Below are 12,420 nucleotides of genomic sequence, written 5' to 3' on the forward strand. Positions count from 1 at the left end.
CCAGCCGCCGGAAGGAACCAAGGATGGCCTCAGAACCCAAGCGGCAGGCGTCATTCGTTCCGACATGTGCTACTATCTGCAGCCGGTCACACCCAGTGCGTTCAATAGCTGCCGGAAGGGCCTCCTCCACATTACGGACGAGACCCCCCGGCAAGCACACCGAGTGCACACTGGCATTCTTCCCCGACCTACCGGCTATTTTCCTGAGGGGCTCCATAACCCGCCTAACGTTGGAGCTCCCTATAACTAATAGGCCCGCCCTCTGTGACTGTCGGGACCTTGCCGGAGAATCGGCCACTGGCCCAACAGGCGAGGCATCCTGTGGTGGCTCGGAAACGATGTCATCACCACTAGGAAGCACCCCGTACCTGTTGGAAAGGGGTAAGGCAGCTGCCACGCGGCCAGATCCCACCTTCGCCTTTCGGCCAGGCACGCGCGAGCCCACCACTGTCCGCCATTCACCCTGGAGTGATGGCTGACCGGTAAGATGCTCACTGCCGGAAGACGCAGCGACATCAGGGGTTCCATGTGATTCCAAGGCCACCGAAGTAGGCATAGGTCTCACCACAGTTGCCCCAACGCCACTACGAGCCGACGCCTGCGCCTCGAGCTCGATGAGCCTAACAGACAAAGCCTCCACCTGCCCCCGAAGAGTGGCCAATTCTCCTTGCGTCCGCTCACAACAACCACAGTCCCTACACATGACTATGTTTACCCTACTCTATACGGTGACAAATTCCCAAGATAATCTTCTGATGAGCTACTCTGATAATCAAGAAACACTCACTGAAATACGAGACGCGAAAACTACGCTAGGTTTTCCCAGAAAAACTATTTAAAAGCTAAGCGCAGCAAATAAGTACAAAAACGCTTTATACAAACAGTACTCGCTGCTGCTGGTGCTCTCGCTCTGGCTGTCACAAGACAACTGCTGATTCAAGTGACTAGTGGCTAACGGCCGCGAAACAAACAAAAGACGGTTTTAGGGCGCTTTCTGTTCTAAACGATCAAGAAAACACTAAGAAATCTAACACGAAAACTACGTAAAGTTTTATCAAGAACTGTTAGTTACTATGCAGAGCAGATAAACACAAATAGAATCCCTTCCTTAGTGGAAGGTCGTAAACAAAATGCAAAATAAACGCTTTATACAAACAGTACTCGCTGCTGCTGGTGCTCTCGCTCTGGCTGTCACAAGACAACTGCTGATTCTATTCTCAGCAGTCTGCCACTTTAGTTCTTTCAACATCTCTCTGAAACTCTTCCTCAGAGCAAACAAACTTGTAACTATTCCTGCTGACCTTCACTGTATACGCTCAATATCCCCTGTCCGTCCTGTCTGGTATGGGTCCCACACACTTGAGTAATGTTCTAAGAGGTGTCGATTGTGTGTATAGTTAGCGTTCTCCTTTATAGACTGACTGCATTTCCCCAAAATTCTACCAATGTACAGTGTGCCACCTACTTTACCCACGACCAAACCTACGTGATCATTCCAAATCATATCCCTACATAGTATTACATGCAAGTATATGTATGAATTGACCGACTCCAACTGTGACTCACTGATGTTATAGTCATCGGATACTACGTTTCTCGTTTTGTTTTTTAAACTACGATCTTTGCAACACTTTGAAATATTATCAAGAACTGACCGAATATTTATGTATTTTCTTTCGGGCTGTACGTTATTATAGACAACTGCACGAGGCAAAGGACCCAACACACTTACCTGAGGTGACAAAATCATGCACTACTCATGAATAACTCAGCACCGTCAGATCAATAGCAACTGGACGCCTATTAGTGTACGTTAATCTCGGATGTATATATGCATACTGAAGCGACGAATGAAAATTTGTACCAAGGTCGAGATTAGAATCCAGGTCTCCGGCTCACTAGACAGTTACGCTTTCTCCGCCACCCCGGTACAGTGGCTTTGCACCACGGCACGGACTAGACTAGCACACCTCTCTCCTCAATCTCAGTTCCCATTCACGCCTCAGTCCACTTGGTATTTCCCCTGTACTCGAACAGCATTACAGAACTGTATTTGAATAGCACTTCCAACTGTTTTGGAATAGGATGTCAGCACCGAACGAAGCCTGCAGTGCTGTTAGAGTTTAGGGTCAGTACCAAGTGGGTGGAGGTATGAATGGGTAATTTGGGCTAGGATAGTCCGTGCAGCTGTCTGAAGCCACTGTGCAAGAGGGGCGTGTCCGATGGGGCGTCTGCCTAGCGAGCAGGAGACACGCCTTCGAATCCCATCTTTGGTACACAATTTCATTCGTCACTTCAGTCTGTATATATACATCACAAACGTTTGAATCTTGGATGCCTTTCTTCGCCTCTATGACGGCTATGGCACTGCTGGGAACACTTTCATTGAGGTGTTTGAAAGCCTGTGGAGCAATGACTGCCCACTCTTCCTGAAGACTCGAAGCCAGAGAATATATTGATGTTGGACGCTGGGGTCCGTCTCACGTCAAAGGTGTTCCATTGTGTTCACGTCGCGACTCTGCAAAGACCAGTCAGTTTGAGGAATGTTATTGCACACAAACCATTACCCCACAGATGCTGATTTGTGAGATAGTGCGTTGTCATACTCATACAAACAGTCATTGTCTCCCAACTGGTGCTCTACTGCACATGGTACACAATGAGGTAAATGTCTTCATATCACTTCATATTTATCATTTAGCCACAAGAAGTAAGGGACCCACACTCTAACCACGAAAAACGCCTCCATATCGTAACACTGCCTCCCCTATACTTCACTGCTGGCACTACACCTCATGGCAGGTAGCATTCCCCAGGCATTCGCCAACCCCAAACCCATTCATAGGATTGCCACATGGTATTGCGTGATTCATCGCTCCAAATCACTCGCTTACAATCATCCATTGTCCAATGGCGTTTCTCTTTACACCACCTCAAGCGTCGCTTGGCGTTGACAGAGAAATCTGTGGCTTATGAACAATAGCTCGACCACTGTACCTCATTCTTTCTAAATTCCTACGCACAGCCATTGTCCCTTCTATACTGCTGGTAGCACTTTAGGACTCACGAGTGATTCCTTCGGCGATTTCTTTTTTTTTTTCTTTTTTTCACACCCACCCTCCGCAATGCTCGACGGTTCCTGGTCTTGGTTTATCTGTGGTTGTTCCTTCACGTTTGCACTTCACATTCACATCACCAACAACCGACATGGACCTCTTTCGAAGGCTTGAAATGTCCCTGATGGACATGTTATTCAGGTGATATCCAGTGACACTGAGCTCTGCTGACTGACCCTTTCGGCTGTTACTGCTTCTTCACTGAAGACAAAGTACTGCCCACTCCTTTTATACCGACGGATCCGCCTCTCATGAAATCTAGTAGTCAGTTCCACTTTACACAGGCGTGCCCAGTTACTTTTGATCAGACAGTATTGTTTCTCAGTGACAGAAGAAAAGAAAACAACGCAAATGATACTATAGTATGCCAACAGCTTAGGTCAATTATAAATAAAATCATCTAGACAGGTAAAGATTCAAAAATACAGATCGATGTGGCATAAAAAAAAGGGCAGACAGATTGAACGAGGGCAGGCTGAAAAGTAGTGCCTCTGAATTTTTAATGTGAAAACTGTTTTCTTCCTCTCTTTCTTCTTCTTCTTTTTCACTCCATGTATTAGGCAAACTGCCTGTCAAGCTACTCCATCTCTTTTATGATCTTCATACATTTCCTCTTTCATTGCATTTGTATTTGATAGCCTTTACCGCGAATCTTTCACCGCCCACACAGACTTAAAACTTTTAAAATAAAGCAAACATCATAAACATTCTTTACGTCTTTATTCTTCACGTCTACATATTTATTTCTGAACATAATCACCCGGGCGACGAATACATTTCTCCCAACAAGAGACCACTTTGTTGATACCGTCACGCCAAAATGTCTGACTTTGTTCACGAAGCCACAACGTCACGTCTGCTCGCACCGCTTCATCGCTATCAATGTAAAGTTCTCAAAGCTACTCTTTAAATTTTGGAAAACAGATCAAAATTGGATGGCGCCAAGTCGGGACTGTATGCAGGATGATCGGTAACAGTGAACCCAAGGCGTCGCATTGTTGCAGATAACGCAGCACTCGTGTGTGGACTGGCATTATCGTGCTGAAACAGAGGGTGCTTCATGCATGGACGAACTCTTAGAATTTGTGTTTTCAGTTTCCTGACGGTCTCGCAGTAGTTTGCAGAGCCTGGGGTGGTGAACTTAGGCATGAATTCCAAATGCACCACACCTAAAAAATCTCAGAACATTGTGAGCATCACTTTGCCAGCTGATAGCTTGATCTCAAACTTTTTTGGCGTCGGTAATCCGTTGCAGAGGAACTCCATTTATTCTCTCTCGTTTTTGGGTGTCAAAATGGTGAACCCAGCTTTCATCGCCTGTCACAATGTCGTTGAGAAACCCGTCACCCTCACGTTCAAAACACAGGAGAAATTGTTGACAAATGTCCAGTGTCTCCTCCGTTTCATATCAGGAGTGAACACTGAGGCGCCCACCCTGCACACAGTACCGCAGCTCTGCAGTGGTGGCCTGTGCACGCTCTCGTGATACGCCGCTCTTACCTGGGAGCTGTCTCTGTGTTGTCTGGCGATTCTGTCTGATGAGTTCGTCACCCCGATTCCGAAAGATCTCGACTGTTGCCGCACGCGGTTGCCCACTCCGAGTTGTGACACACGCTGAGCTTAGCACCACCGTCTTCTTCATTATGAGCGCCAACAATCAAACGTCGCGCATTTCTGACGTTGATACAAGCATCACCGTACACAGCTTTTATTCTTCTATGGATCTGAATTGGGAGGCAAGTTCTCTGCTGGTAGAAACTCGACTACAGCACGCTGTTTTCACGCACCGGTATGGATACGTTACACACCGCTATATTAATCGCTACAATTCGGAGCCCTCTAGCGGCAGATTGTTGCAACTTAGTTCAACGAAGCGGGAAAGTTTTTTTTTTCTTTATTGTTATTTTGCACCTCATACAAAGGTGGGCCGGCAGCGGATAAGTCTACTCCGCTCTTCAGCCACTAGCATTTCAATAAAAGAGACAATGAAGAGAGAAAAGTAACAGATTGGTGGTTAAAAACAGTAGGGACAAAAATTTAAAAACACGAAGCCGTTCACACTCGACGAAAACACACGAAAAACTGTCGGCACTGCGCACAAACACTGATGACTTAGACGATACAGGTGAACGAAGGAGCGTGGCGGCGAAAAACACTAAAACACAAACACGATGGCACACACACGAGAAACTGATGGCGATGATCTCCGGCGCGCGAATGTCCACGTAGCGTGTTCGAGTCCGGGGACCTGCCAAGAGGGGAAGAAGGTGGTGGGGGAGGGAGAAGGGAGAGCAGAGATGCCAATGGCAGAGGAGATGGTAGGAGGAATGGAGATATGGGGGTAGGGAAAGCCCGGGGGAGGTGGGGGGAGAAAGGAAGGAGGGAGGGTAGGGGGAGAGAGAGGAGAGAGGGTGCCCAGAGGAACAAACGCAGGAAGAGGGAAGAGTGTCAAAGTTGGTAGGAGGGGTAGATGGAGGGTAGGAGGGCATCATCACAGAGGGGGAGCTGGCGGAAGCCACCTTGGGAGAGGGTAAGGAGAGTGGAGAGATTGAGAGCAGGTGGGACGGTGAAGTACAGGCGCAGCAGCGGACACGGGCAGGAGAGGATGGGAGAGACAAGCGGGTGAGGAGGATCGAGTTTACGAGAGGTGTAGAGGATAGTGGGAAAGTCGACAGAGTAATATACATGACATTTAATGCCTCAACCGATATTGAGAACAGAACAAAAATTCAGAGGCAGAACTTTTCAGCACATCCTCGTAGGAATACATCGAAAGCCTGAGAGTCCGAGACGCATAGTGCGATGCTTGATAGAAGGGGAGGTACAAGTTGTTGAGAAAGGACTGGCTGATTAAGTGTCGCCAAACAAAAACGTATGCGCACTGTAGGCAAAAGCCGCGTATTTTCCAGTGTTGCTATATTCTTTGGTGTTACCTGCCTCACCACACTACAGACAAACTGTCTAGGGCCGTAGCCTATTTCCAATCGTTACATTGTACTTAATTTTGAGCCCTTCCCTCCCTTCCTTTTATTTCGTCTCTGTCTAACGCTTTATCTTCGGATGCAAGTACGAGAGAATATCCTCCAGAATTCAGTACTGACATAAACATTACAAAGTTGTGGATCAGCTGCATCTACATGGATACTCTGCAAATTACATTTAAGTGTCTGGCAGAGGGTTCATCGAACCACCTTCACAATTCCCTATTATTCCAATCTCGTACAGAGCGCGGAAAGAACAAACACCTACATCTTTCCGTACGAGCTCTGATTTCCCTTATTTTATCGTAGTGATCGTTTCTCCCCACGTAGGTCGGTCTCAACATAATATTTACGCATTCGGGGGAGAAAGTTGATGATTGGAATTTCACGAGAAGATTGCTCCGCAACGAAAAACTCCTTTTTTTTTAATGATGTCCATCTCAAATCCTGTATCATTTCAGAGACACTGTCTCCCCTATTTCGCGATTATACAAAACGTACTGCCCTTCTTTGAACTTTTTCGATGTATTTCGTCAGTCCTCTCTGGTAAGGATCCCACATCACACAGCAATTAAAGGAGGACGGACAAGCGTAGTGTAGGCCGTCATTTTCTGTGTCCTGCCAATAAAACGCAGTCTTTCGTTAGCCTTCCCCACTACATTTCCTATGTGTTCCTTCCAATTTAAATTGTTCGTAATTATAATTCTTAGATATTTTTCTGAATCTACGGCCTTTAGATTTGACTGATTTATCGTGTAACCGAAGATTAATAGATTCCTTTTAGGACTCATATGGATCACCTCACACTTTTCGTTATTTAGGGTCAATTGCCAGTTTCCGCACCATAAAAATATCTTTCATCGATCATGAGATTAAGTATAATTAAGCATAATGAAGTACCTCCTAAGGGCATGAAAAAAGTCAAGCACAGTAGAACAAATTTTTGCTTACGTGAGTATTCAATCTTTCTTCCTTTCCCTAGCGCCGGCCAGGTGGCAGAGCGGTTCTAGGCGCTACAATCTGGAACCGCGCGACCGCTACGGTCGCAGGTTCGAATCCTGCCTCGGGCATTAATGTGTGTGATGTCCTTAGGTTAGTTAGTTTTAAGTAGTTTTAAGTTCTAGGGGACTGATGACCTCAGCAGTTAAGTCCCATAGTGCTCAGAGCCATTTGAACCATTTTTTTCCCTAGCGGGTATTGTGTCTAGTACGGAGTCTAGATTTTTCAGGACTTGGCAAATTTTATTTTATCAGTAGCTGTAAAGGATGCGCTTCTCTTGGTCTGAAAACATTCCCGATTACTCGAAATCATTGTAGAACGTCGTGAAAATAAAAATTCAAGGAAATCATAAAATTAGTACTTCACGCTCAAAAGTACTCTAAAACGCTGAAAAATACTTTTAACTACTTTTTAATCGACTTAATTACCAACCAGTAACATAATTAGAAATAAAGTACTCTATCACTCACTTATTATTTTTTATAGAACACCGACAACATTCCAGAACATTCGAAAACGTCCTAATGCATTCAGTAACATTGCAAAACATTCACAAATAATATTGGAGAACTTTAAAGAAGACTGGATTCCGTTTGTTCGTCGTCCATGAAATACATTTGCAAAAACTTATAAGATTCGTTTGGCAATGCTATGTCCCACTCTATGACAGACTTCTCCTTTCAATCGAAAACACGGGCCTGAAACGACGTTCTTCACCACTCTTAGAAGTAGCACCACATGTCATTTGAAAGCAAGCAGTGTACCTACTCTCCGATATTTCGTGGAAAATATTTTGATTCCGGAGTTTCTCAAATCATGTTATAAATCTGGTAGAGACACTTCCATTAGTGCTTATTGAATTTTTCCACTCGTGCAACACATTCCTGGTGTTTCACTAATGAATTCCTTGGCGTTACAGAATTGACACACTTGATCCACTATGCCATGACAATGTGTTTTTGTTTTTTGTACTTTTGAGTGGGATCGTAACGGATGATTCATATGCCACATTGCAGTATCCATGACTGCTTCACTCTTCTCATACACTAATGTTCTGTTCTTGCACTTGCGATCGTTGTGTCACAAGCTTCACTCATTATAACTCTACTTAAGTTTGTTTCATAATCTTGTTCCTTCGGCAATTTCTCTATACCAGCTAACTGTGTCTCACTCGATCCTTTTCTCTAATTTCATCTCGTGGTTCATCTGTTTTCTCTCAATCTATTCATTCTCTTACGTTGTGAAACTACTCACTCTTCTCGATTCTAATTTGTTTCATTTTTACACTGATCTGCTTCCTTCTTTTCAGTTCACCACTGGTAAGATCTTCCCCTCTTTTAAGTATCGGCATCATGTTAAATCTTAAGCTTGCTTAACACAGCAAAATCCCATTTAATATCCTGTTTACTACCTTACACTGTTCACTTTCATTTAAATTTACTTATCTTTCCATCATTTTAACTTTTCCTTGATCCACTCTAATCGATCCCCAGAAATATAGTGACACGTATCTCTCGCCAACATACACATTTCTGAGCTGGAGCATATCACTACAACAACAGGATAGTGGGACATTCCAGAAAATTGTCGAACATAATGAAACACTGTAGGATATCGTCGAATATTCTGGGAAATTCCAGAACATTCTGGAATATTGTCGAACATTTCGGAAGATTCCATAACATTCTGGAACATTCTACGACGTTATCCACCTTTCTGGCCAGTCGCGGCCCCTTCAGCACTCGGTTTCCAGCTGCTTCACAGCCTTCCCGTAAGAAGTCTATTGTTGAGACGCCTTCTTTTGACATCCGTGTCTTCGAAACCAACCCTTACAGTCCCAAACAGAACCCTCTTCGTGGGGACAATCATAACGTATAACCCTCATAGGGCTGCGAAATTCGCTTGCGAGGTTTTCGCGGCACACTTACGTCACACTTTTATTATACAGGGTGTTACAAAAAGATACGGCCAAACTTTCAGGAAACATTCCTCACGCACAAATAAAGAAAAGATGTTATGTGGACATGTGTCCGGAAACGCTTAATTTCCATGTTAGAGCTCATTTTAGTTTCGTCAGTATGTGTTGTACTTCCTCGATTCACCGCCAGTTGGCCCGATTGAAGGAAGGTAATGTTGACTTGGATGGCGTGTACAGGTACAGCTGCCCGTGCAACATCAACACGATACCACAGTTCATCAAGAGTAGTGACTGGCGTATTGTGACGAGCCAGTTGCTCGGCCACCATTGACCAGACGTTTTCAATTGGTGAGAGATCTGGAGAATGTACTGGCCAGGGATCGAAGGGATCGAATGAAGGGCAGAATCACGGGTTGTAACACATCTGAAATGTAACGTCCACTGTTCAAAGTGCCGTCAATGCGAACAGGAGGTGACCGAGGTGTGTAGCCAATGGCACCTCATACCATCACGCCGGGTGATACGCCAGTATGGCGATAACGAATAAACGCTTCCAATGTGCGTTCACCGCGATGTCGCCAAACACGGATGCGACCATCATGATGCTGTAAACAGAACCTGGATTCATCCGAAAAAATGACGACTTCCCATTCGTGCACCCAGGTTCGTCGTTGAGTGCACCATTGCAGGCACTCCTGTCTGTGATGCAGCGTCAAGGGTAACCGCAGCCACGGTCTCCGAGCTGATAGTCCATCCTGCTGCAAACGTCGTCGAACTGTTCGTGCAGATGGTTGTTGTCTTGCAAACGTCCCCATCTGTTGACTCAGGGATTGAGACGTGACTGCACGATCCGTTACAGGCATGCGGATAAGATGCCTGTCATCTCGACTGCTAGTGATACGAGGCCGTTGGGATCCGCCACGGCGTTCCGTATTACCCTTCTGGACCCACTGATCCCATATTCTGCTAACTGTCATTGGATCTCGACCAACGCGAGCAGCAATGTCGCGATACGATAAACCGCAATCGCGATAGACTACAATCCGACCTTTATTAAAGTCGGAAACGTGATGGTACGCATTTCTCCTCCTTACACGAGGCATCACAACAACGTTTCACCAGGCAACGCCGGTCAAGTGCTGATTGTGTATGACAAATCGGTTGGAAACTTTCCTCATATCAGCACGTTGTAGGTGTTGCCACCGGCGCCAACCTTGTGTGAATGCTCTGAAAAGCTAATCATCTACGTATCACAGCATCTTCTTCCTGTCGATTAAATTTCGCGTCTGTAGCACATCATGTTCGTGGTGTAGCAATTTTAATGGCCAGTAGTGTATAACCACCCGGTACTTTCAAATCTACATGTACTCTCTTGTCACTCTTAATGCTGACTGTGTGATCTGGACTGTGAGCTGGAGGAAAAGTCGTACATTATTTGCGCGAAATTTCGTGAAAGAGTAAATTTACTATGAAAACGTACTTAATACACACAGTTCGCTCAAGAGGCTTCTGCTACATGTTCTTGAATTCACACAAGTAGTTTTTAGTACATGGAAAACGTCAGTCGGGCTTGAGGAGGCACCTCTCGGAGAACTCCCGAAGTCGGCTAGAAAACATAGCAGGTTGGTCAGTCGCAGCTTCGTGCCTCACACGCCCCTAACGTTTCCGCAGGCACAGCCGACTTCTTCGGGCTCAACCACTACACGTCGGACCTCGTCACATCTGGCAGCGTCGGAGTGCAGCCCTCCAAGACCTACGACACAGGAGTCGTCACGTCGTCTTTCGAAGGTTACCCGTCCGGCGGCTGGGTAACGGTAAGCATGCCACTGTACGTTGTGGAGCGACAGTTCAGGCATATAGCAACACCTAAAGGTGTCAGTGTTTACTACTCAACCGATTTAGCTGTACAAGTGCAGTGGCTGCTTAAAGAGTGTTGTCAGACGTAAGGGCCTTGAAGGCCTGTACGGAAGGTGTTTTCTGTGTGTGTGTGTGTGTGTGTGTTCATGTGGATGCTCCGTAATCTGCTTGGCTGTGTACTGTGGAATGGCAGTTTAGGAAGGACAGCTCCACTGAACATTATTGTAACTACACCTTAAGCCATCTGCATATTGTGCAATAGTAATTTATGAATAGAAGTTATACACCTACAGATGGCAGTTGACTGGAATACTCTCTTTCAAATTCTGAAGGTGGCAAGGGTAAAATACAGGGAGCGAAAGGCTATTTACAATTTGTACAGAAACCAGATGGCAGGTATAAGAGTCGAGGGACATGAAAGGGAAGCAGTGGATGGGAAGGAAGTGAGACACGGTTGTAGCCTCTCCAGGATGTTATTCAATCTGTATATTGAGCAACCAGTAAAGGAAACAAAAGAAAAGTTCGGAGTAGGTATTAAAATCCACGGAGAAGAAGTAAGAACTTTGAGGTTCGCCGATGACATTGTAATTCTGTCAGAGATAGCAAAGGACTTGGAAGAGCAGTTGAACGCAATGGACAGTGTCTTGAAAGGAGGATATAAGATGAACATCAACAAAAGCAAAACAAGGATAATGGAATGTAATCGAATTAAGTCGGGTGATGCTGAGGGAATTAGGTTAGGATATGAGACACTTAAAGTAGTAAACGAGTTTTGTTATTTGGGGAGCAAAATAACTGATGATGGTCAAAGTAGAGAGGATACAAAATGTAGACTGGCAATGGCAAGGAAAGCGTTTCTGAAGAAGAGAGATTTGTTAACATCGAGTATAGATTTAAGTGTCAGGAAGTCGTTTCTGAGAGTATTTGTATGGAGTGTAGCCATGTATGGAAGTGAAACATGGACGGTAAGTAGTTTGGACAAGAAGATAATAGAAGCTTTTGAAATGTGGTGCTACAGAAGAATGCTGAATATTAGATGGGTAGATCACGTAACTAATGAGGAGGTATTGAATAGAATTGGGGAGAAGAGGAGTTTGTGGCACAACGTGACTAGAAGAAGGAATCGATTGGTAGAAAAAGTTCTGAGGAATCAACGGATCACCAATTTAGTACTGGAAGGCAGCGTGGAGGGTAAAAATCGTAGAGGGAGACCAAGAGATGAAAACTAAGCAGATTCAGATGAATCTAGGCTGCAGCACGTACTGGGAGATGAAGCAGCTGGCATAGGATAGAGTAGCATGGAGAGCTGCATCAAACCAGTCTCAGGACTGAAGAGCCGGCCGGTGTGGCCTTGCGGTTCTAGGCGCGTCAGTCTGGAACCGCGTGACCGCTACGGTCGCTGGTTCGAATCCTGCCTCGGGCATGGATGTGTGTGATGTCCTTAGGTTAGTTAGGTTTAAGTAGTTCTAAGTTCTAGGGGACTAATGACCACAGATGTTGAGTCCCATAGTGCTCAGAGAGAGCCAGGACTGAAGACCACAACGGCAAC

The 12,420-nt window shown here is 45.4% G+C and overlaps 1 protein-coding gene across 1 annotated transcript in view; it reads left to right on the forward strand.

Annotated features, from left to right (window-relative positions):
* The window catches only part of LOC124622452 (myrosinase 1-like), a 124,156-nt gene that overhangs the window by 89,423 nt on the left and 22,313 nt on the right, over window positions 1-12,420 (forward strand). The window contains exon 8 of the mRNA XM_047148153.1: window positions 10,686-10,828. Coding sequence (XP_047004109.1) covers window positions 10,686-10,828 — 143 coding nt within the window. The remainder of the gene's footprint in view (window positions 1-10,685; window positions 10,829-12,420) is intronic.

This window comes from Schistocerca americana, chromosome 7, assembly GCF_021461395.2.
Source record: "Schistocerca americana isolate TAMUIC-IGC-003095 chromosome 7, iqSchAmer2.1, whole genome shotgun sequence".
In the NCBI taxonomy this organism is placed as follows: domain Eukaryota; kingdom Metazoa; phylum Arthropoda; class Insecta; order Orthoptera; family Acrididae; genus Schistocerca; species Schistocerca americana.